Source organism: Peromyscus californicus, unplaced genomic scaffold, assembly GCF_007827085.1.
Source record: "Peromyscus californicus insignis strain IS unplaced genomic scaffold, ASM782708v3 Scaffold_19__1_contigs__length_69161282, whole genome shotgun sequence".
Classification (NCBI taxonomy): Eukaryota; Metazoa; Chordata; class Mammalia; order Rodentia; family Cricetidae; genus Peromyscus; species Peromyscus californicus.
In genome coordinates, this window is record NW_026294491.1 from 26,134,980 (window position 1) to 26,160,515 (window position 25,536).

General features: G+C 53.2%; 1 protein-coding gene across 1 annotated transcript in view; it reads left to right on the plus strand.

The window, feature by feature from the left end:
* The window catches only part of Cdh23 (cadherin related 23), a 379,482-nt gene that overhangs the window by 210,768 nt on the left and 143,178 nt on the right, over positions 1 to 25,536 (plus strand). Inside the window, exons 12-13 of the mRNA XM_052744906.1 lie at positions 9,954 to 10,103; positions 10,522 to 10,680. Of these exons, the coding sequence (XP_052600866.1) occupies positions 9,954 to 10,103; positions 10,522 to 10,680 (309 nt within the window). The remainder of the gene's footprint in view (positions 1 to 9,953; positions 10,104 to 10,521; positions 10,681 to 25,536) is intronic.

The following is a 25,536-nucleotide window of genomic DNA, read 5'->3' on the forward strand; positions in this document are numbered from 1 at the left end:
AATTCGCCAGCAAATTACTCTTAAAGAGGGAAAATCAATCATTTGGAGCAGAGATAAGCTGAAGGCAAGGCAGCCTCGGATTGATCCCATCTGTGCAGGCGTGTGTGGAATTCGATGGATAACCTGGGGCAGCGGGGAATAGGCGGGGTGTGGGGGTGCGCACAGGGGAGAAGAGAAGGCGGAGAATAGAGGAAGGGGAGCGTCTGGTCCATCTGGACTGGAATAACAAAGGGGCGCACTTGCCTCCTTTTAGAGGCAGGAGAGTCTTAGTACCAAGGAGAGGGAGGATTTGGTTGTGTGGCAAGAGACACTTCCTGACTCGTAGATGTCACTTCTGCCTGTGTTCCCACATGGCAGAAAGGGCAAGGATGGCTCTGGGGTCCCTCTCATTAAGTGCCACCAAGAGCTGGCATCCCATTCAGGAAGATTCTAGTCCCCGCCACAAGTCACCTCCCAAAGGTTCGCCCTCCTTTGAGATTGGGGTTTTAATGTGTGCATGGGCTGGGGGAGGGGGTGACACTAAGTGTCCACATTTCAGACAGAAAGTGAAGGAAGGATGAACCAAGGGACACAGAGAAAGAGAGAGAGGGGGAGAGAGAGACAGAGACAGAGACAGAGAGAGAGAGAGAGAGAGAGAGAGAGAGAGAGAGAGAGAGAGAGAGAGAGAGAGAGAGAGAGAGAGAAGGGCAAGATGGGGTGGGAGGAAATGCTTCAATTGGAGGACATCAAGTAATTTATGAGTGCATAGGAGAAGCCCCCAAGGCAAGAGTAGCGTGTTATAGACTGGGAAACTGAGGCATGAGGAAAGAGATCTTTCCCCGTCATCCATCAGTGGGTGGTGGCTCCAGAGAAGACATTCCCAGCTTTAGGCCTGGCTGCTCAGAGGCCAGGGAAGGCAGGTCTTGGGGTAGGAGGCAAGCGAGAAGCAAGGCAGTAGTTTGTCTCTGAGCTGCTGGGGTGGGGGCAGACAGACCTAGAACTCAGGAAAGAACAGTGGGACCCAAGTACTGACCATGGGAGACAGTTCCATCTCTGGTCCCCAAGGGGAACTGGAGACAGAGTTGGTGGCCTCCATGGGGTCCTCTACTGCCTCCTGGACTTTGTCATCCAGATAGGCAGCCTGGGGGCAGTGGGTGCAAGGTAGTGGCCTGAGTCAGGCAAGGACAGAAGTCTAGTGGTCTGTAGGTTCAGAGGTGGGAGGGAGAGGCAACGGACTCTAAGAGACATGGTGAGGGGGTCTCCTCCGTGCCAAGGCCACTTCACCATGTCTGATTGGGATTAATTAAGTGGAAGGATGGACAAAGGAGTGATAAAGAACACATCTTGTCAGCTTTGATTTTCTGCCACTCAATAGCTCGGATGAGCTCAACAGAGAGCAAGGGACCGTGCAGGCCCTGCTGAGGGTGGGAGTGAAGGGTCCCTCACCCCCGACACACACCCCATGGCAGGACTTCCTCTGCCTGCCACTCCCACCCCCACCCCAGCCAAGGTCTCACCTCAGCCCTCCTCAGGAGTGCCTCCCCTCCCACCCCACACCTACTAGAACTACAACAATGGTTCTCTGGGATGAACATCTGTCCAGGCAACTACCCGGATGTCGCAGCTTGCCCTCGGTAGTCTGTTAGGTGGCCAGCACTTCCCCCCATTTCGCAGATGAGGAAATCAGGTCTCACGGGAGAAAAATCATTTGTGTGAAACTGCAAAACTAAAAGGGGGGGTGCCTGAGTCTGGGCTCAGGTCTGACTCCTCAGGGTGTTTTAGTCTTGTTTGTTTGTGGTGTGTGTGTGTGTGTGTGTAGAGACATGTATGGGAAAGCCAGAGGTTAACCTCAGGCAGGGGACCTTCTCTTCTCCTTGTTTTTTTAGACAGAATCTCTCGTTGGCTTTCAGCTCACACCTCTGCTAGGCTGGCTGGCCAGCAGGTCCCAGGAATTATTCTATGTCTCTGCCACCCCAGTGCTTCTCGATATTACAGGTGTGCTCTGCGCCTGATGTTTTCACAGGTGCTGGGGACCGAACTCAGGACCTCGTGCTTGCAAAGCAAGTGCTTCACTCACTGAGCCGTCGCCCCAGCCCTGGTTTTAACCACCGCTAAGCTTTGGTGTTCCCCACCAGATTTGTGGTTGCAGGATTCTTCTGTGGCAGGTCTGAGCTCCATACAGTATTTCTAAAGAGCATGGCACCGACTCTGAGGACCCTCTCTGCACCCCAATTTCCTTATCCTGGGTCTCAGTACAAGTTAAATGGCTCTTACCAGCCCATGGAGCTCCCAGGAGTCGCTTGTCTCAGGAAAGAGTTCACATGTCAGAGAGGGCAGGCCCCACTGTATCCCCTTCACAGATAGATAAAGTGAGGACAGGAAGTAGAAACTGGCAAGGAAGTTTAGGGGTTGGAGCCCTGAAAATGAAGAGTTGTATTATCATCCTAGGTCAGAAATAGAACATACCATTGGTGTTTAGGCCAAAAATGGTAGAAGGCATTTTGGATTTTTATCTCCTCCCCAACAAATACCCATCTGGAAGCCTATTCGTGAGGGTGTGACCAAAGCTTGAATTTAGGTGATAAGTTGTTTTTAATAGTTTCAGAATTGAATCTAGATTTTTATGGTAAAAGTGGGCTATATACAGCCATTCCCCAATTTTTAGGGTTATCTTTTTTAAAGGGAACATTACAGTAGTCTTGATTGGGGTTCTGTTGGGGTCCGTAAAGGGAAAGCCATTTCCTGTAACAGAGAAGCCAAGATTCCGGAGAGACGGAGCCTCATCCCCTGCATCACACCACCAGGTCACTGGCCTGGCACTGTCAATGGCCAGCAACAGAGAGCAAAGAAAGAGTCCACCGTGTCACCATAACAGGACGTGTGTGCTGGGCCAAGGGACTGGTCTGCAGGCCTTAGGCCCTGGAGGAGGCCTGGGCGTGGGTAGGGATGGGCACTGAGACCTTGCTTACTCTGGGAACCAGTGTACTGCAGAGGGATGGAGGATGCTCAACAGACATCAGGTCATGCCGCAGGCGCCCTGTTCCTCTCCCGTGGGCTTGAGCACTCAGGGACCAGCATTTGCAGAAGGCCCAGTTCATGATAGCACACCCCACGCCACGAAGAACTGAGACTAGCACTTGACCAGGAGACTGCTGTAGCAGATTCACGGACCCAGTTCCACGAGCTTAGTGGCAAGGAGTAAGGGCAGGACCTGCTCTGACCACCCCTGGTGGCCCTCCCCTTCCAGAAGCTGAAAGTGGGGTGAGGTTAGGGGAATTGTCCATGCCGCCTCTTCTGGCAGCCGGCAGATAAGGGACTGTCCTCGGCAGGGAGCAGGAAGGCTACAGTCAGCAAGAGCAATTGGGGAAAGCCAGCAGGGGGCTAGGAATGATTCAGTGTGCAGCCCCCTCCCGGAAGATACATAAAACCGAGCCTTGGAGAGGTCTCCAGCCAGCAGCCGCTGGCTCCTCGGCCTTGGGAGCCTGCTGTAGCTCACCTTGGGGACCACGGCCCCACCAATCAGCCTTCTGATCACCTCGCGCAGCTGGAGTAGAATTTAATCCCCTGCCCCCCAGGCTCCTCTCCACACACACTGGGCTCCCCTTTGATGTCCTTTTTTATCTCCCTTTCCAACAAAATTGTCCCTTGACAGCTCTGGAAATGCCTCCTGCCACCTCTAGCAGCAGGATGGCAGCCCTCTAGAGCCACCTGTGTGAAGAGGAGGCCCTGCTCCCCAGGGAGGGAGGAGGCCATCTTTTCTTTGCCACTTGTGGCATGGGGAAAGGGGGGGGGCAGCTGTGCTCCTCCATGCCAGCTTAGAGTACACCTGAGGGTGGAGGTTGGGAATTCAAAACCTCCCTTGCTGGCTGGGTATCTTTTTTCTTTTTCTTTTTTGCTTTTCGAGACAGAGGGTTTCTCCATGGTAACTTTGGTGCCTGTCCTGGATCTCGCTCTGTAGACCAGGCTGGCCTCGAACTCACAGAGATCCGCCTGGCTCTGCCTCCCGAGTGCTGGGATTAAAGGCGTGCGCCACCACCGCCCGGCTTGCTGTATATCTTGAATAGCTGACCTCTATGGCCCTTGTAGAGGGGCTGGGCAAATGCTGACGTCACACAGGTGTGTGTCCCCCACATGTTGGGGTAAAAAGTTGGAGGCCATTGAGACAAAAGGCTCTCAGGCCAGGGCTGTAATTAAAGAGTTTTGCACCAGCTTACACACGAGGTGAGTTTCTCTCACACCCCCCATCCCAGCCGATAAGAGGTCCCAGCTTGGGCCTGCCAGGAGCTGGCCCTCTAGAAGGGAGAGGCTGAGGATAGGAGGACCATCAGAGGTGATTCTGGGAAGCCTCGGGATAGTAGCACACCGGGTCCTGACAACTGAGGGGTCCAAGCCTGAGCCCCTGGGGTAGATTCGGGAGAGGACAGACCGTAGTCTCTGAGACCCACAGAGGTCTCATCAAGAGGCCAGAGAAAGGACTAGGGAGATGGCCGAGTTAGTAAAGTGCCTGCCACATAAGTGTGGGACGTGAGTTTGATTCCCCAGCTCCCACCTCGAGGCTAGGTGTGGAAGCACGTGATTAAAATCCTACTGCTGGGAAGATAGAGACCGTACCCTGAGGCTCCCTGGCCAGCTAGCCTTACCAACTTAGCCACATTGGTGAGCCCCAGATCTTAGGAAGCCTGTACTAAAAAAACAAGGTGACCCCCTAGGCACTTGAGAATGAAACCTGAGATGGATCTCTGACCTCCACACCCATGCTTGTACACGCATGCACCCATACCTGCACAAACACATGCATACTCCAAAAAAAAATGGAGGTGGGCTAGGGGGCTGCCCCCAGGGTTTATACAAAAGCACTGTGCTGCGCAGAGCTCATGCCATCCTTCCAAGAGGCTCTTCAGTTCCCACGGTTGGCTTCAGCACCTGGACACCCTATCTAATTATGGTTCTGCCACCTTCTCTGCTCCCCTGTCCCATCTTGCAGATCATCCTAATGAATGCTCAAGCGTGTTCCTTCCTTAGTGTTGGCTGGCTCCCAGAGGCCCTCATGTGTTGGCATACACTGAGATCCGGTGGAGCGGGGAGCTGTTCCAACAGGGTGCTGGGACCCACTCCAGAGGCTCTGGTTCAATCAACCGGAAGTGAGTGGCCCACAAATGTGTGTACCAGGCTTGTTCTCTTGGGCCACCAACCAGCTCCCAAATCATGACACGGAGACTTATTACTTTTGAATGTTCAGCCTTAGTCTAGCTGTTATTTTAATCTGTGTCTCTTTATCTGCATTTTGCCTCCAGACTTTTTTTTTTTTTTTTTTTTTTTTTTTTTGGTTTTTCAAGACAGGGTTTCTCTGTGTAGCTTTGCGCCTTTCCTGGAACTCGCTTTGGAGACCAGGCTGGCCTCGAACTCACAGAGATCCGCCTGGCTCTGCCTCCCGAGTGCTGGGATTAAAGGCGTGCGCCACCACCGCCCGGCTTGCCTCCAGACTTTTTACCTTTCTTCTTTCTTTCTGTATATCTTACATCCTGCTGTCTCCATGTCTGGCTGGCAGCTGCCTGGCTTCTCGCCCCAGGCATATCCCTCTCTTTTTCCCTTGTTCTCTTCCTCTTCCTCCTCTTCCTCCTCCTCCTCCTCCTCCTCCTTTTCCTCGCCTAGGTTTCTCCTACTTATTCTCTCTGCCCACCAGCCCCGCCTATCCCTCTCCTGCCTAGCTATTGGCCATTCAGCTTTTTATTCGACCAATCAGGTGCCTTAGGCAGGCAAGGTGAAACAAACGCAACCCATCTCCACATCGTTAAACAAATGAAGCATAAAAAAATGTAGCACATCTTTACATCATTAACAAAGGCAGCATAATCCAATGTAACACATCTTGACATGGTTGAAGTAATCTCTGCAACAAATGTGCCTTTCTAGCCAGCTCCCAAGAGATGGCAGTGGAGATGCTGTGGGATACCAGTAAGTACCACACTCTGAGAAAGCCACTCCTGGGGATATGTCTGCCATAGTCTCCAGAGAGAATTAATCAAAGAGAGGAGACTGGTTCTGGATGTGGACAGTCCAATCCCATAGCCCAGAGGTCTGGATGGAATGAAAATAGAAGAAAAGGGAGCTGAGGCTGCCACTCAGTGGTAGAGTGCTTGTCTTGTCTGGCGGAAGCCCTGGGTTCAATCCCCAGCACTGAGTGAACCAGGCATGGTGGCACATACTTATAATCCTGGAATTTAGGAGGGAGAAGAAGGGGATCAGGAATTCAAGGTCATCTCAGCTGCATAGCAAGTTGAAGACCAGCCTGAGATACGAGAGACCCTGGCTTAAGGGCATGGGTCAGGACAATGGACGAAAACAGCTGTCTTGAACATTTTCTCTCTGCTTCCTGGTTGCCTTGATGTGAGCGACTCTGCTCCCCAACTCCTCCCTGCTATGATGAACTAAAGCTAAAACTGTGAGACATAATGAAGTGTGCCTCCTTGAAGCTGTTTCTGTCAGGCATTTTGTTAGCAACAAGAAGCCTGTCACCCCTGGTAATGATATTGCTGACCACAGGGCCAACATGCTCCTTACCGAACACCAGCACTGTGGTGGGGGGAATTGTGTATCAGAATCCAGCTCCATTTGCTTGTGGGACAGGATGCACTGGCCTGGAACCTGGGCCTGGGCTCTAATCCCCACACACCACCCCCCCACACCTTGCAGCCACCCTAAGTGGCTCACCTAACCTCTCTGAACCAAATGTCTCATGAGGGGTCTTCACTGTCACCATGCCCCACTGTCCTTTGGGAAAGGATGTAAGGGGGAGCCGCTGAGGCTGTGACCTTATTGTATGTATTTTATGTCAGGGGCTCCCAGAATTCCAGAGTGGCCACAGAGGAGACTGGTAATGCAATGGGGACACTCTGCAGCCTTTAAGAGAACTGAGGAAGGACTGGGGCAGTAGTAAGGTTTCTGAGCAAGCATGAGGACCCCAGTTCAAATCCTTAAAGCCCACATGCAAAGAAAGCTAGGCATGGCGGCATGCACCTGTAACCTCAGCGCTGGGGCAGGAGAGGGAGGGAGAGAGCTGGATTCCTGAAGCAAGCCAGTCAGCCTAGCCCAACTGATGGCTTCAGGTTCAATGAACGGTCCTGTCTCAAGAACTAAAGACTGGAGAGCAATCGAGGAAAGGTATCTGTGGTTCACCTCTGGTCTCTACACTTACGTGCACAGACACAATTGCGCACACACACACACACACACACACACACACACACACACACACACACACACACACACACACACCTACACTAGCAAACACCTGTACCAAACAGCACAAACACAGAAACACATGGGTGGTAGGGCAAGGCAACTCTTCCCACTTCCCGAGTGCTGAGAGCCGCCCCCGGCAGGAGGCAGGCACTCAAAACTGTCTGCTGCTGCCCTCCCAGTCAGCAGTGGCTCCTGAGCATGGTCAGGGGCCCATCACCAAGGTGGAGCTGTAAGAGGAAGGAAGAATGTGCTTCTGGTTGTATCATCAGTGTGCATTAAGAGATCTCCCTCACAGCGTGGGCCTCCTGGGACAGGGACTGGAGGACAGGGTGAGGGGCTGTCCCTGGGAGTGATATGAAACAATGAGGAACATTTCCAAAGTTTCAGGCTTCCTCCTGAGTGTTAAGAAAATAAAAAGGTGGCAGTGGTGGTTGCTGATTTCTGCAGTATTTCTCTCCAGGCTTCTGGAAGCAGAATGTGGGGACGTGGCGCCTCACCTCACAGCTCACCCTAGGGTCCCCTGGACTGGAGAAGAGCACAGAGAGGAACATGCCCTCCTGGGACCTCACCTTCCCTGCATCGCCCCAGGCTCATGCCCCACCCTCTTTCCTCTCCCCTCCAGCACCCCTGCCTCAGCTGGGGACTCTGAGGCCTCAGGGTTCTGGACCTGGACCACAGGCTAGGCTCCCAGGATTCCTTTCGGCCCCTCTCCTTTACTCTGACCAGTGATTCGTTGTCTTTTCTCTGTTTCCTTCTCTCTCACCTGTGGCTCCTCCTTGTCTCTGCCTCTCTGACTGACCTGTTCCCACTGACAGAACTTGGTAAGTGAGCCTTGAAGGGCAAGGAGGGCTGGGGGAGCGGGGAGCATCACAGAGAACCTTCCTCTGCCCCAGCAGGCACAGCCCGGACACCCCCACCTTCTCAGGCCTGTGAATGCCGTGGTCAAGAGTCCAGGGTTCAGGGGAGAGAGGATCCGTGTCACCTGTTTAGAACTGTCACACTCCATTGCCTTTGGCTATTAGTGTCCTTTCAGGCATTTAATTGGTCCCCTCCAGCTGATGGAATGGATCCTGCCAGAGAGACCCTAAAATTCTGCAACCCCGGAGGCTCAGAGTAGCGCGCTGTCCATACAGTAGTCTCCAGGAAGCTGTTCTGGGCTGGGAGCTCTGGAGTGTCCCCTGCAGCCTGCTTTGACCCCAGAATAGGCTGAAAGAGGCTGATGGTGCTTGGTCGCTATATCCTGTTCACAATCCCTATCCCAGAGACAGGCACCGTTGCCCCTGGCTCTGGGAACAGACAGACACAAGTGCCTCACCTTGCTAGTCCAGGGAGATGCCCACCTACTGGTGGGCAGGTGGAAAGCTCTAGGGGACTCAGGTGTCCAGCCTCTGGCTTCTGCAGTTTCTCAGAAGTCCTTCCCTGGCAGAGGGGGAGACCAGGTCAGCTCAGCATGGAAAGGCATCCAGGGGTCGGAGATGCCTGGTGAAGAGCTTGCAGAAGGGAGCGCCCCCAGCTCCTGGGTCCCCTGGGAAGCCATGATTACATGGCAGCCTTGTGTTCAACCACAAGGGACCTGTCCACTCGGGTGGAGCATTAGATGGATGGGTTACATAAGAGCCAGAGACTCATCTCAGATTGGAGATCACTGGACACTCGTAGCCAGGGCCAGACAGATACTCCTGGAGGGAGGAGGGGGTACACACCCCATGGCGATGTAGGGAAGTAGGCGAAGTAGGAAAGGCCAGACTCAATCAGCAGACTCTACCTCCACTCTACCTTCAGCTTTGGCTCCACCCCTTGAGCTGGAAGAGATGGGTCTAAGCACACCCCTCCATGAGCCATAGCCTTCTTACCTAGTATGTGGGAAGCCCTAAGGGAAAAATGACCAGGGTCAAACACTGAGCTGGAAGGAAAGGCTGCCCCCTGAACCCTAAAGCAATGGACTAGAGCTGCTGATGTGGCCGCCCTAGCGTGGTCTCCAGGGAGTGAGGCACATGAGTGTCCTTTGTCACCCTGGGTTATTTCCAGATCCTGTCTAGCAGCCCTGTGTCCTTCCTAACACATTCTTCCTGTCCTCTCGGGGCCCAGCCCACTCTAGCCACCTCATTTTTTTTTTCTTTCACTACTTTCCATTTCTTCCTTCATCTCCTCCTGGATCTTCTATTTTTTTTTAATTTTACATTTTATTTATTTAGTCTGTGATGGGGAGGCCTGCATGGGCCACGCACAGCATGCGTGTGGAAGTCAGAGGACAACTTGGCAGGAGTCAATTCTTTCTTTCGACTGTGTGGGTCCCGGGGATCGAACTCACGTCTTCGGGCTTGACGGCAAGCTCATTCTACCCTCTGAGCATTGAGCCATCTCTCCAGCACCCGCCTTGGGTTTTAATGCTAGCCGACTCCTCTCCCCCTTTGTCACCCCACAGTGGAGAAACGACCAGGAGGTGGGAGATGAAAGGGACATGGAGAGGGACACTTAGTATGTGACAAGGTGACAGAGCCAAAGCCTCCTTAAGCCTGGAGTTGGAGGTGGAGATGGAGCTGGCCAGCATTATCCAAGGGAAGGGCGGGACTCAAAGAGATGGGGCAGGAAGACCCTCCTCAGCCTGGTGCCTCCCCCACTGCACAACAAGGCGCTGTTCCTGCCTCACCCTCCAACACCCTCTGCTTCTCCATTCTGGCTCCAACCCCTGACCTGCACACTTTCCAACTGGCTTCCTCACTCTCCCCCAGGGTCTGAACAGCATGTTCGAGGTGTACCTAGTGGGCAACAACTCCCACCATTTCATTATCTCTCCGACCTCCGTCCAAGGGAAAGCAGACATCCGCATCCGAGTGGCGATCCCCCTGGACTACGAAACCGTGGACCGCTATGACTTCGACGTAAGCCCCCCCCTTCAGCATCTCCTTGGGCTACCTGGGGAGGTTGAAGGGTTGGCTAGGGAGGGTGGAATCGCATCTCTCTAAGTCCTACCTCCCAGCTTTCCTCATCTCCCAGAGAAGCAACAGAGAGGGCAGAGGCTAAATCCTCAAGGAAGGCAAGGAGATAGGAAGTCTAGGAATAGGGGCAAATTCACCAGACCCGCCGCTTGTGTCCCTGTGGCCCATACTGGCCAGCCCCATACCCAGTACCCCTCCCTCCCTCCCTAAAGAAGGCTCTGCAGAAAGATTCACAGAACACAGCTGGCCTGGGCCTTGACTCTAGGGTTAGACCCAGCCCAGACATGGAGAGGTCTAATGGGAAACGGCAAAGTCTCCCTAGATGCATGGAAGCTCATGCAGCCCTGCTCTGCTCCCCTAGCTCTTTGCCAATGAGAGTGTGCCTGACCACGTGGGCTATGCCAAGGTGAAGATCACCCTCATTAATGAAAATGACAATCGGCCCATCTTCAGCCAGCCTCTCTACAATGTCAGCCTGTACGAGAACATCACCGTGGGGACCTCCGTGCTGACAGTCCTGGTAAGTCCCCATGTCCACAGGGGCCAGAAGCACTTGGATATTCCCAGGGACACTGAGCATCTGGGTTTTGGGGGCCTCCAAGTGCCCGGAGGCTGTTGGTTGGTGAATGACAGTGTCCAGATGCTCCTTGAGACAGAGAAAATGGGTCAGATGGATAAGATAGGGAGCGATACTTCAGTTTTATTTCTTTTCCTTGAAAGGCACGTATGCCAGATGATTCAGGAGCCCTAGAAATCACGTCTAATCAGTGGGCTGGGTGTTGGCCATCTTTGAGGGGAATGACCCTCCCAATCTGAGTACAAGCAGGCTCATTGATGCTGCCTGGGAAGCCTCAGATGCCTTTGGCCTTTGACAAGCCCCCATGCCCACCTGCAGTTAGTGTGTGTCTACCAGTCAAGGCTCTTGCCCACAAGAGGCAGAAACTCTCATACAGTTCAGACAAGAAAGTATTAGCTCATGTCACTTAAAGGTAGAGGTGAGTCCAGGCGTGGCTGTACCCAGGTGTTCATCTAAACAATAATCTGTCAATTGGCAGCCAGCTCAGCGCCTCTATGGTGGCTGAGAAGGACAAAGCACCTCCCAGATTTCTTACTAGTTTATTAACGCTAGTGGGGGAAAAAAATATTTTTTTTTTTCAGTAGCCTCAACCAGTGCCCCAGAGCTGATCTCAGGACATGTGTCACCCTGGCCTCTGACTTGCCAGCTGTGGGTCACACTTCCCTTAGTGGAGCAGGGGCTTCGGGATAGGTTCTGTTTAGATTAGATGGGCTGACAAGGCAAAAGAAGCATCTATTATAAATTTGAATTGGCCACCGCGCACATCAATATGGTAGATGTTACTATATAAGTCCAGGGTCTGGCCCATCATAGGCACTCAATATATGTTAAGTTACCACGTCCCCATTCTTGCGCCTTGCTGCCATCTCTTGCTCCAAGTGGATGTCGCCTGCTGTAGCAGGCCCCCACCCTGAAGTGTGTTTACTCTGTAGACAGATGGTCTGGAGCAACACTGCACCCCCAGGCCTTTCCATCTGACAGTTATTAATATTTCAAACAGATGTTTAGCTAGTCAGGCCGTCAGATGGAAACCGTGAGTCTGCCATGGCTGCTCTCGGAATCCACGGCTTCCCAGCCCGGGGCTCCCCCAGCCTTCACTACAATGCCTCAGCAATATATCACTCATCGCCTTGGGCTCCAGGACCCTCCCCTCTTCCAGCCTCCTAGGCCCTACCCAACAAGATGTACGAAAGGCTCCGGGCCTCAAAGGGAACGTGCGTCTCCCACACACCATGGAATTGTCAGGGGCAAGGGTGTGTGATAAACGAACCAGGCAGGCAACAGTGATTATGTCTATAGGTCAAGGACCATGTGGCAAAGAGTTCTAGTGTATGGCCCAGGCCTGTTGGTATCAGGGTACTCTGCATCCCTGGAGTCCTTACTGGGAGCAGAATTCTGTTTGCATTTGGCACTCCTGTAGATCAGTGATTCTCAACCTTCCTAATGCTGCCACCCTTAATACAGTTCTTCGTGTTGTAGTGACCCCCCACAACCATGATTTGAAAGGGATCACGACCCACGGGTTGAGAACCACTGCTATAGATGTTAGACGGGTTTGAACACCTATAGAGCGGGGCTGAGGTTGAGGCATGAGCTGAACACTCTGTCAGTCTCTGGTGAACGTGAGTCAAGGTCTTCAAGCTGGAGATACCAGAGCGTTAGTAGGCCTGAGCCTACCATAGGCCTACCTAGCCCCATCTCTAGTCCTGATCACTCTCCTCCCTGCCTTTTGGGGGGCTGCTCACCCTAAGGTTCTGCCTAGCTCCTGGCAGGTAGCAGGTTTCCTGACTATACCCCACATTACCCCCTCTTTGGCCTCCCAGGTCCACCCCTCACATTTGAGACCTACCCTCAGTCTTCTAACCACCTGGCCATCTTGGCCATTCTCCCCTTCGGATCCAGGTCTCCTGTTTCCCTTGTCTGCCTCAGAAGGGGCCACAGTTACAGCTGCCTGCTCAGAGACTGTGAAATTCCTTCTCCCTGACCTTTTCCACAGTGTTATTAAAATGTTTCATGGGCAGTTGTGTCAGGGAAAAATTATAAAGAGAAAGGAAGATGTTTTAATTTGCACCACAGGCTGAGCGGAGCCTGCAGCAAGGGGCTTGCCCAGCCTCCACCCGGCCACAGCCCTGTTTCTGTGGTGGTGGTTCCCTGTGCTGGGGAGAGTCATGGCGTGACAGTGGCCAGGGGAAGCTGGCTCTCATGACCAGTGGAGCCCAACCTCTCATTTCTCTGCTGGCTGGGTTTTGTAGCCCGGATTTAGAGGTCTACAGAGCCCAGTACTCTCTGCTGCAGGAAGCGGGAGTATGGACCTGGAGGTCAAAGTATGACCTTGAGCCCAGCTCTGGTTGCTTGCTTGGGTCATCCCCCAGGAGCACTTCCCTGCTCAGCACATCACCTGAGAAGCAAAGAATGCAGCTTGAGTATGGCTGGGGTTGCTGCCAGACCTGGTACCCAGAGCACTTGTGCTGGGGATGGGGGGGGTGGGGATGGCTGGGATGGCCCTGGAGGACCAAGACCCATGTCCTTGGTCTCTTACAGACGCAGTAGCAATACTCCTGCCCCAGCCACATAGCTGAGACCCCACTGTAGCCCATGCATAATGTGGCCATCATTTCCTACCTGTTAAGTATCTTCTGTTACTGCCATTCTCCAGATGAGGAAGCTCAGGCTGGGGGGTGGGGGTTCAGTGGCTTGTCCAGGGCTCTAGAGCTACTACGCAACCTCAGATCTTGAGCAAAGGCTAACCACAGAGGGACTGGGCTGGACCACCGAGTCCTGTCAGCAGCATCCAGGGCTGAGGGCAGAGAGGAGCCAGGGAGGACTCTGCAGATCCCAGCGAACAGGTCATCCTGTTGCTGGGTCATCCCACACGGACCCTCAAAAACCTCAGGCACCATCGGGATGATTTCTACCTCTGGAACCAGAGCAGAGACATTCATGGAGGCAGGGGACTGTGCCCAGGGAAACAGGAATCTCAGTGTGGCCCAGAACTGTCTGTACAAGACAAGACTCCTGGCATGGGCTATGGCAGGGTGTCAGAAGGGCCTGGTGGGGTTTGGGATGCCACAGGATGATGGGAGAGGTTCAAGGTGAATGTAACCATTCACTCATCCAACAGATCTTCGTTGGCTGCTTGCTACATGCTAGGCACATGGCCCGGAGGACAGTGTGTGTGGGTCTAGTCCTCAGAGAGCTCACACTGCCCTGGGAGAAACTGGCACTGAGAAATGAGTCTCTATATCCAGTATTACTCTCTATGATGGAGGCCAGATCACCATTAGAAATGACCACAGGGTACGTGACCCTGTCTAGGGTCAAGGAATACTTCTCCGAGAAAATTGCACTAGAGTAGACATCAGCAGATGAACGAGGGGAGGACATCTGGGAGAGTGAGAAGAGCATTGCAAAGGGCCTGTGGCTGGAGTATGGGAGGGGTGTGGTGTGCAGGGGGCTGAGGTTCTGTTTCTTTGAGATATGTGCAAAGGGCCTGTGGCTGGAGTACGGGAGGGGTGTGGTGTGCAGGGGGCTGAGGTTCTGTTACTTCAAGGCCAGAGCCCTCAAACGTCTCTCTTTGTCGCAAACTGACATCCACTCCAATATGCCCATTGGATTAATGCTCAGATCGTGTGGCCACTTTATATCAAACCACTTCCAGGCCCTTGCCTGGAAGGCATTTGGGAAACGACAGTGCCGGGAGCCGGCCTGGCTGTAGCAGCTCGAAGACAAGACTTTTAACTGTCTGTATGTCATGTTCCCTGGTAGGGGAGGGGAAGGGAGCTGAGGATGAACAGCGTCTGGGAGGGAAGCCACCCCTGGGACAGGCCCAGTTGACAGGGCAGGTGTCTCTGACTCCTACAGGGGTTGGAGGCCGCAGGAGATGACGCAGACAAAGTGAAGGCAGGCAGCCAGCACATGAGGACCCTGACTGGGAGGGTCACTATTGTCCTGTCCAGGGTAGTACCACCTCCCGGCTACAGGCAGACTGGCCTCGAGGAAGCAAAGGCAGGCTCCAGTCCCACTCCGTCTTCCCGTATACTCAGATGAGGCTACTATGGTCTCTGTCTGTGTCGTAAGTCACCCAGGAGGACCTAGAATCCTGTTTTCCTATGGCTGGCCACTCTGTCTCTGGGGCTTGGCTGCCTTTCCTACACAGTGAGAAAGTGGTGCCACCTTAACTGCCAGGGTACCCGGGGTGGTGAGATGGGTGTGGATGGTACAGGGTATACATATAGTGTCTTGTATTATGGTTGGCCTATTGGCCACCCTGGGAGCTGAGGGCAAGCCTTTGCCTACCATGGTGAGCTTGGTAGTCACAAGCCATGAGACCTCATTTTTCTTCTCGGTGTCCTGGGGATGCTTTGCTACCATCCTGCTGGGGATGGTGGTTGTGAGGGTGAGTGAAGGGGTTCATGTGAACCCCCGGCTCATTCAGGAGAGCCCCTGGTAACCCTGGTATTCCCAGTGGTCTCACAGCAGTGCCAGCCCATAACAGGTACCTCCTTTGGAGTTCTGGTCCTGTCCCAGCGATGCAGAACCTGGGCAGTCTCTGAGCCTCTGGGCCCCAATGACCTAAAGGAGGACTTTCTGTTCCATTTCACTCAGCCCCAGAGGCAGGGGCAGCACCCTGACTGGCTGTCACACTCCCAGCTACATAGTGTGTCTTTCACCCTGCCAAAATCCATCCCACCACTGGCTCTGGAGCCTCTCACGGGCCCCTGCTCCTCTCTCGGCCTCTTGTCTGGAAGCCTGGGGGAAAGACCCGTGACCTAGACTTCCTAAGACCAGAACTAAGCAGATTCTCTCCCATCAAGCTGGCCTTTCCACCCTGCCAGTCAACACAGAACCCCTGTGCTCTTGGCCCTCTTCTCTGCCTCCTCCCCACAGCTACCAGATACCACTGATGCCCAAGGGGAAGGGGGAAGTGACGTCATCGCCCCAAGTTGGCCTTGCTGGAGGCCAGCTTCAGTCCCATACAATCAAGCTCTGATACAGTGGGCCTCGCCTATCAGCTGCAAGGCCTGGCTCCCAGCTCTGTGACTGCCGGGCACCCCAGCCTGTAGGTTCAGGGGCTCTCTGGCCCCCACCTCACCCCCACTGTTAAACCCAAGCAAGTGGACTTAGAACCCAGACAGGGTTATCTGAGAAGGCCATCCCTTGCCTCTGCCTCAGAGGGTGTTCCCTAAAATGCACCCCAGGTCCTTCCCATCCTTCTATCCCCAGGAAGAGGGCACATTGCTCCATGGCCTCAGTGAGGACCTCCTACTACATCAGCTGCTGAAGGAAGATGCTGGCCAAGGACAAGTCTCTGAAACCAGAGACCTAGGTTCCTGTCCTGGCTTTGCTGATGACTGAACCTGACCCTATGCAGATGCTGAGCTCTGTCCTGGTCCCCCAGACTCCATAATGTGCTGTGGGGGTGATAGACTAACTCATCCTATAATTAGGGGACAGGACAGAGCTGGAGAGATGGCTCAGTGGTTAAGAGCACTGGCTGCTCTTCCAGAGAACATGGGTTCAATTCCCAGCACCTACGTGACAGCTCACTACTGTCTGTAACTCCAGTTCCAGGGGATCTTGATGCCCTCTTTGTGGCCTCCATGGACATCAGACATGTGTGTGGTACATAGACATACATGCAGGAAAAACACCCCTACACATAAAAATAAATAATTTTTTAATAAGAGACAGGTCAGCTCCAGCATGGGGTACCTGAAAGGCCCTGAGTGGGTGACAGCTATGATTGCTGATGCTGTGATTGTCAACCTCCGCTGCCCCAGCAGCTTGAAAGCACTGGCTCCCACACTTCTGCTCTGACTTATGGGGCTCCAGGTCCCCCTCCCCCCCAACCCCCCCCCCCCCACCTTGGCACACAGACTGATCTCCTGCCTATGTCAGCCGCAGGAGCCCAACACACGGGCTCGGGCCTCAAGTCACCAAACAGAGAAGAGGATAGTTATCAGAGCCAGCCGGGCAGAACAAGACCCCTGGAAGAGGCCGAGCAGGGGCTGCAGGGGGTGGGGCCTGTGCAGTGGCTTGGGAACCTGGACTTCAAAGGTCCCCGCACTGCCTTAACCTAAAAACTCTTCCAGCTGTTTGAGCAGGGCCCCTTGGTGCCTGTTGCTCAGGCTCTGCTCATCACGGAGCTTGCCCTGGCTGCGAGGGTTGTCTAATTCCCCACTTAAAGAAACTCAGGGGCTCTCCACAGCTTTCACCCACTCCTGAATCTCCCAGCCGGTTCTCAGACAAACGCTCACTTCGTGCCTGCTCTGTGCATGGGCTGCTCCCTCTGTTCACACAAAGCTTTTTTTTTCTGTGCTGATTGCCACATTAGAAATCACTCTAACTCGGCCACCGCCACACCATCACACTCATGGATTCTGTGGTCAGAGACACAGAGTACTCAGGGGCTGGTGATTCACCAGCAGGGCCTGGAGGGTTCACCTCCACAGTGGACCCTCCTGGAGAAGCAGGACATCCCAAGCTGACTCGAGACCAGTGGTTCTCAACCTGTGGGTCACAAACCCTTTGGGGGTCGAACAACCCTTTCACAAGAGTTGCCTAAGACCATCAGAAATATCGGATATTTACATTATAATTTATAACAGTAGCAACATTACGGTTATGAAGCAGCAGTGGAAATAATTGTATGGTTCGGGGTCACCACAATTTGAGGGACCGTATTAAAGGGTCACAAGCATTAGGAAGGTTGAGGACCACTGCCCTACACACTCACTGGCAGCTGAGTTTAAGCACTCTGGACCTGGGCTGACATTCAGTACCTCTACAACCAGGCCCTGGATGCATCCCTTACACCTGCTCGCCTGCATCCCAGGCCCGCGTCCTCCCTCAACCCCTCCTCCTGTCTCTTACTAGTATCCACTGTGCCTTCCCTCAGTTTACCCATCCCATTGACTGGAAGAGCCAGCCCACTGTGCCCACCCCCAACAAGAAGCCCCCTCTCCCGGGTGGGTACCCAGCCCACACCCATCTCCCCTTCCGTACTCCCTCCCTCCCCCCCAGGCCCTCACCTGCTCCTTGACAGGTGTCTTCACCTGGGTCTGCAGCACACAGTGGGTTTGAGTCCTGCATGAGTGGTTTGGGGTTCTAGGGTGACTTACTGGAGGCATGTGGCAGGGGAGAGAGTGACCAAAGGCCCCATGGGAAAACCGAGGCACAGAAAAGGTAAATAGTGTATTTGGGTCGCTCAGCCAGTCAATGGCATTTCTTTTTTTTAAGTTGGAATCCTTGCCCATGCTGGATACCCCATGAGTCAGGCACTGACAGTCTGTGTGACCCTAGGCTGCTCTTGTCCCCTTTCTAGGACTTGGCTTCCTGTTCAGCCCAAGGAGAGGGTCACCAGGGCATCTTCTGAGGCTTCCTCCCGGGTCAGGCAGGGCTTCAGAGAGGAACCGAGGCTAGGGGACAGAGGTGGGGGGAGGCATGGCAGAAGGTGGGTATGGAAGCTACTGAGAGCGGGATGAGGGGTGAGGGTGCCCATTCTGCAGCCTGGATGGGGAGAGCGGTCATAGGCAAGGCCCTTCTCTCTACGTAATCCCCCTCCCCCAGTCCGCCTGGTACTGGACTTCACCATTCTCTCCAGGCCAGCCAATCATACTCACCTTGCTGCCCCCCCACCTTCAACTGACCGGGTACCTTCCAAGGGCTCACCTGGAGAAAGCTTCCCACGGGGTCCACAGACAGGATGGCAATCTTCCCTCTCTTCTCCCAGTAGGCTCCTAGGGCAGACTGTTGACTGCCTGGGTTCTGGACTCCTCCTCTGTGCCATGACAGACCAGAGCTCCCACCTTAGTGGTGTGAGGGGGTCTCCTGAGGGTCACAGTCCAAGGCCTACCATGAGCAAGTGATCCTAGAGAGGTCCCAGTGTCCGTCCAAGGTGTCCACCAGCTGTCCCAAGCTTTTGAAAGCAGCTCCGCTCCCTGTTTCTGATAGCATTGGTTTGACTTGGTTCTACCATTGCATAAATCTGCCAGCAGAAGTCACAACATCAATTATTGGTCAGGGAGATGCTTACTTAGCCTATTGGGTAGGTCCCATCTGGGTAGTTTACCAAGTCTCCCAAAAGACAGGGGGTCAACCTTGGGAAGGCAGCCCTGCTATGTTAGCCTAGAATCTCTCCCCATGCCTCAGCAGGCCTTTCCACAGGCCCATCCTGATTCACCCCCCATCCCCACCCCTCCTGCCACCCCTTACCACTGGCATCTTAATTGACCTCCTTGTTCTCAAAGCCCTAGAGACCTGAGACTCCAGCTGTGCTTAAACAGAACATAATCTCTTCCAATTTCCCCACCGTTTAAAAGAAAATTGAATTCTTTATCTGCAGCCTGGGGAGGGGGAAAGGGCGGGAGAGGAGGAGGGGAGGAGAAAAATAGGAAATAGCAGGTCACCTGGCCTTGCTCCCAAGCTGGCCCCAGAAGCCATTGTGGACACAGTGTCTCTCCATTTGGGGGATGCCTAAGGCTGTCCCTTGGGACCCTTTCGGTGGGCTCTCGGTTCATGTCCAGTCTTCCTGTTGGAATTTGTGCGGTGGGGGAGAGCTGAGCCAAGAGAGGCTGAGCTGCTGACAGTGAGTGACAGGTCGGAGTTCCTCTGGCTGTCAGCCCCCAGTGCTTCTGGCCTGTGTTTATCTCCTTAATCTAAATATCAATCCTAAAACCAAAACAGGATGGAGTGCAAGGGCGGACAGGTGCTCCGGAGACTACTGGATGGAGTCGGGCTGCATTTGCAGGAGAGGGGGGAAGTGAGAAGGGATGCCGGAGGGAGTTTCTGGCTCCTGGGCTGAGTTGGGGTGTTGAGCCAGGACCCCCACCACCACCTCTGCCCTTGAAGTGCACCGTCCTGGCTTGCGTAAGATCTGATGGTTTTCAGAGAATCAGCAGCTCTCAGTACATTGATTTTTCCCAAACTGACCTATTGCTGTCGGGCTCTGCAGGGCTACAAAGCTTCTGTCACAGGTGTCCCCAGAACCCACCGGTCTCAGTGTGGGGAGATGCTGGTGACCACCGACCTCTGTCCTCGTGTTAAAGCCAAAGGATGCTCAGTAGCATCCCAGGCCCAGTGATTGGATCCCAGGATCTCTTCTATAACTATCATACATACGGAAGACACGGGTCCAGGGAAGCTAGTAGCCCAGCAGGACAGCCAGCTCCAGAGAAGCCTAGCCAAGACCATAACTCCGGCTGTGTGGCCCACAATCCCTCCACCCCACTCACTTCTCTCCTTCCTAACCAGGGCTGGGGGAGTTGCGTGAGTTCTGCAAAAGTGGGCCTAGCCATGGGTGACCTGGAACAGTCCCTCACCAGGGACCTTGGTGTTCTCTTCTGGAAAATGAAAGGACGAGGCTGGATGCTCTCTAAGCCTCGCGTGCTGACATGTGATCTTCCCCAGACAGTCCTCTCCCGCACCTAGAGCTTCGACTCAGAAGTCGCCCTTCCATAAGCTGGCCACTGATTGCTCCTGCTCAGGCAATTGCACTAAGGACACTGGAGCAAAGAAAATGGACTCCCCCTGGGCAACAGGACAGAGGGTTGCTGGAAAAGTGGCCAGGGCTGGAGCGAGCTCATAAATACAACAAACCAAAGCCCTGTGCCAAGGCTGCCTGGGCTAGGTGCTGGGAAGGTTCCCAGCCTGCGCTGGGGTGACTAGAGTACTGAGCAAGGATCACCTCCTCAGCCTCAGCAGCTGGAGGGATGTCTGGGGGTAGATGAAGTGCCCAAGAGGGGCCCACAGATGTGAGAGCTGGGTCTGTGGGCTCCGAGTAGACCGACTCAGCTGTGCATCTGTGGGAGGGGTAGGAGACAGGCTTCCTGCAAGCTCATCTCTAGCGTGGCTCAAAGTCCTTTAGGTGCTGGCTTGCCTAGTGTTTTCAACTTTATTTTGGTGCTTCGTTTTATTTTTTTGTCTTTGGAGGTGAATCTCACTATATAGCCCTGGCTGGCCTGGAACTCACTATGTGGACCAAGACTTGAATTCACAATCTGCCTGCCTCTGCCTCCAAGGGCTGGGCTTAAAAAGCACGTGTCACATGAACTCATTTAATCTCATGACCCCAGGACATGCCTACATGTTCTAATGCCCCAGTATTTCCTATTTTGTAGCTTGAGTTTTCCTGACTGGCCCACAGTCAGGACAAATCTCTCTCACCCGCCAGTCCCAAGCCGCTCAAACCCAATCAAGTAAACACAGACACTTATATTGGTTTCAAACTGTATGGCCATGGCAGGCTTCTTGCTAACTGTTCTTACAGCTTAAATTAATCCATTTCTATTAATCTATACCTTGCCACGTGGCTTGTGGCTTACCGGTACTTTACATCTTCCTTGTCCTGATGGTGGCTGGCAGTGTCTCTCTCTCCAGCTTCCTGTTCTCTCAATTTTCCTCTCTGTTAGTCCCGCCTATACTTCCTGCCTGGCCACTGCCAATCAGTGATTTATTCATTGACCAATCAGCAACACATTTGACATACAGACCATCCCACAGCACTACTGCACATAGTTTTTTGGGGGAAATGTACTCATGACCCAATAGAATCTAGTATTCACCCTTTTTGCTTCTCTGGACCTCATTGGATGAGGAAGAATTGGGGGGATGGCACACATTAAATCTAGGAGTGTCCAATATACAGCCTGTGAGTTGCAGAAGCATGCATGTATTTATGTTGCATGAGATTGTGACATGACATTTTCATCTATGAAATTCATGCCCAAAAGACACACAGTCAAATTACAGAGAAAAAAGTCACACACACACACACACACACACACACACACACACACACACACACACACACAAAATCTCATCATGTTTAAAAAATTTGATGGTTTTGTGTTGGCCACATTCTTAGATATCCCAGGCTACAGGCAGCCTGTGGACTACCAGCTGGGCACACCTACACTAGACTGATTTCATGAGCAACTGCTGGGGACTGACCCAAGTGCACCACCCCTGCTCTGCCGTCTGATGATGTTAGAGGTGACAGATTTGCATCCAGTCTTTGGACACCAGCTTTCTTCTGACCCTGCTACTTCTTCTGAGCTGTGACTTGGAATGGCATTTACCTGGTGCCAGCAAAGACCAGTCTAGCTGCCAGCAGCAGGAACCCCCCAACAATGGCTTATACCAGACTGAAGTGTTTGTCTCCCATATAAAAGCAGTATAGAGGTGTGGAGGGAGTCTCGGGTGGCTCCTTCAAGTGCTTTTCCTCATCGTCCGTAGTATATAACCCTCATCTTCACGATCCAAAATATTTACTAGAACCCGGCTATCCCATGATCCAAAATACTTGCTAGGACCCAGCTATCCCATGATCCAAAATGCTTGCTAGAACCCAGCTATCCCATGATCCAAAATGCTTGCTAGAACCCAGCTATCCCATCCATATTTTAAACTATAGGATGTAGGAAGTGAAGAAACGTACCTCCCCTCCCCCACATTGCACCTGTCTAGGGGTTGGTGCCTGCAGAGGCCAGAAGAAGGCGTCAGACCCTCTGAAGATGTATTTACCGGTGTTGTGTGCGCTGAGACTCTGGTCCTTGGCAAGAGCAGCAAGGGCTCTTAACTGCTGAGCTGTCTCCCGAGCCCCCTCCCCGCTTCCCTATTCAGAGTTCCTAGAAATACCTTGAAAATTTGTGTTTTCTTTTTATTGCCCCAAACTGGGTCAGGTGGCAATATTTACCTGCCCAGGAGGTTGGGAATATTGAGATGACTGTCACTGTGTAGAGCAGATCCAAAGCGGAGGTGACAGATCACTAGGGCTCACTGGCCAGCCAGCCCAGCCTACTTGACAGTTCCAGGCCAGTGAGAGGCTTTTGAGCTGCCCCCTTCCCCCAAGAATGACAACTGAGGTTGACCTCTGACCTCCATATGCATGCATGTACACATAAACATGTACACACACACACCCCTCTTGTGGGGCCATGAGATGACTGTCACCATGTAGAGCAGATCCAAAGCAGATCTCTATTTACCGACTTCCCAGCAGAACTCAGACAGTCAGTGGCTCTACCTGCCAGCCACCTTCCTTCCCACCAGCAGAGAACCCAGACTGGATAGAAGTCCCCTGTAGGCTCCACTGTGTGTGATAAGTCCTTAAAACCTAGAATTAGAAGATCCGGGTCTTCAACTGGTTGAATGATCAGGGACATTTTGCTCTGTAAGCCTCAGTCTCTTTCTCTCAACATCTGCAAAATGAGAATGCCACTGAGTCCTCTGTCTTTGAGGCCAGGTTTAGAACAGTGGCCTTTCCCACTCTTTTAGGCTGTTCTGACAGCTGGCTGGGAAAGGGGGATGAGCGTGGGGAAGTCCAAAGGTCATGAGCCCGGGACAGGACTGCTTCTTGGTTCCTAACAGATACAACAAGGCATCATCCCCCTCGCAGCCCTGGGTTAAAAGCCCAGGAGAGTAAAGGGCTGGGGCTACAGACCCTGCTAAACTCAGATCTGGGGTGGTACACATTCCCAGCCATGAACCTTGACCTTAATTCCTCGTGTCATGGGGGACTGTAAAATTCATTAGGGCCCGGCGGGTGGAGTGATGGAGATGTCAGGCAGGCAATCGGGTGGGTATTTAATCTATCAGATGTGAGGCTTGCCATTTAGCAAGCCAACAGGAGAATGTAGAATCGATACGTTCATTAGCGACAACATGTGTTGGTTCAATCAGCGCCCACCAATGACAGCAGGCACAGGGGCCGTCACCCATGCATCAGATCACCTTGGAGAGAGGGCATGTCCTTGGTGATCAGTCCCCTTCCCCCAACATCCAGGTACCCCTCTGCACCTTCTGACTAGTCTAAAAGCTGCTGGTCACCTGTATAGCCCACAGAGGTGGGGGTAGGGCGGTGGATGATTCAGGAAGGGGACCCTGGTGAGCGAGCTGTAGCACTGGGGAATCTTCTCCTCCAGGGGGTTGATTGGACTGTCTTTTCCCTTCCATCCCATCTCCTGGGTACATGCAGTCCCTCTCCACTAAGCTTCAGATGTGTGTCTGTCCCCACACCTCTCTACCATGTAATCCCAGCTTGATAATGGCCGTAGAGAGAGGTCCAAGTCCTTCTGATTGCAGATGTCTCACCCTCCCCAGCCAGTCCCCCTCCGTGTCCTCAGGAAAATGGCTTTCTGTGTCCAGTTTGTTTTGCTTGGTGATCAGATGTGATTGAAAAAAAAAAAAGAAAGAAAGAAAAAAGAAAAGTCACTCAGTCGTATCTTCTTCAAACCTAAGAGTATAAGAGAAGAGAGTCTGTGGAAGGGCTGGAAGGGGTTTTCTCGATTCTCCTCCTTTTCCTCCTCTTCCTGTTCCTCCTCATCTTCGCCTCTTCCTCCTCCTCCTCCTCTTTGTCTTCCTCCTCCTCCTCTTCCTCTTCCTCCTCCTCCTCCTCCTCCTCCTCCTCCTCCTCCTCCTCCTCCTCCTTTTTCTTCTTCTTCTCCATGTGCATGTGAAAGCCAGACAGATCAGGGCCCAGCTCTTGGTTTCCCTGGTTGCTGATTGTAGAACACAGAGCCACTGTGGGGCCTATGAAAGCAGCAAGTATGCTATCACATCTCCATCCAGGCTGAGGGCTCTGTCCTAGGTCAACCTCCCCCAGAAGCCACCCTGGAAACAAATGTGGAGGGCAGGCGACTTGCTTGTCAGAGGACCCAGGGAAGTGGTACTCACAAGTTCCCTGGGACCAAGAGCACGGTCCTGCTGGGAAATTAGGGCATGGAAGTCAAGCTCTATCCCAGCTCAGGGGCCAGGAGACTGGAGTGTTGATCCATAGACAGTGAGGGTGGCTCTGAAGAGATGACTTCCCTGTCTTTCTAGCAGCTTCCCCACAGGCAAAGAGGCAGACAGGTCCTAGGAAAAAGTAGTAGCCGGGGTCCAGAGGTGAGCGCAGAGCTCTGTTAGTGACTCTGTGGTTTCTGATGCCATTGGGCACTTAGGAGATGCCTCATGGACACATGGGATGGGATGTGGTGCCTCAGTGGCCTCCTCTGGTAAGGGCCCACGAGTGCATTTCTTGGATTCTGTACACTTGACCCTGCCACTCAGCACATGTGTTGGTTCCCAGGAAATATGGTAGTGATGTGATGGAGAAGAGGGGGTCCTGGAATTGGCCCTTAGCAGGACTGTTGGCCCTTGCCTGGGGTCATGGGGGCTCATTGAGAAGTCCTGAATCATATAGGAGACTGGGCCTTGTCTCAGGGAGTCTGTAACTGATGCTGGGTCCCTGGGAGGCCTGTCTGGCCACTGGCTCCACTTGGGTGGCTCTGGAGCCCAAGTCTGCCACCGAATGATTGCAGCCTTACTTGTGGCCTTCAGGAGACAGGTCTCAGGAACTAGTTACCCTTCCTCCTTAGCTCCTGTCAAAGTACGTGAGGTGAGGACATGGGCGTGTCCTGAGGGGTGACCATTTGGCATATTCCATCATCCTCAAATGTGACTTAGAGACAGCAAAAGGGACAATTGGATAAGATGTTGTACTGAGGACATAGAGGCTGGCCAGATGTTGTACCGAGGACATAGGGACTGGCCAGATGTTGTACCGAGGACATAGGGCCTGGCCAGATATTGTCCTGAGGACATAGGGGCTGGCCAGATGTTGTCCCGAGGACATAGGGGCTGGCCAGATGTTGTCCTGAGGACATAGGGGCTGGCCAGATGTTGTCCTGAGGACATAGGGGCTGACCAGATGTTGTCCTGAGGACATAGGGGCTGGCCAGATGTTGTCCTGAGGACATAGGGGCTGGCCATGTGATCTAATAGATCTTCCAGAGTGGGCTTTTCATATCTTCTCCCCAT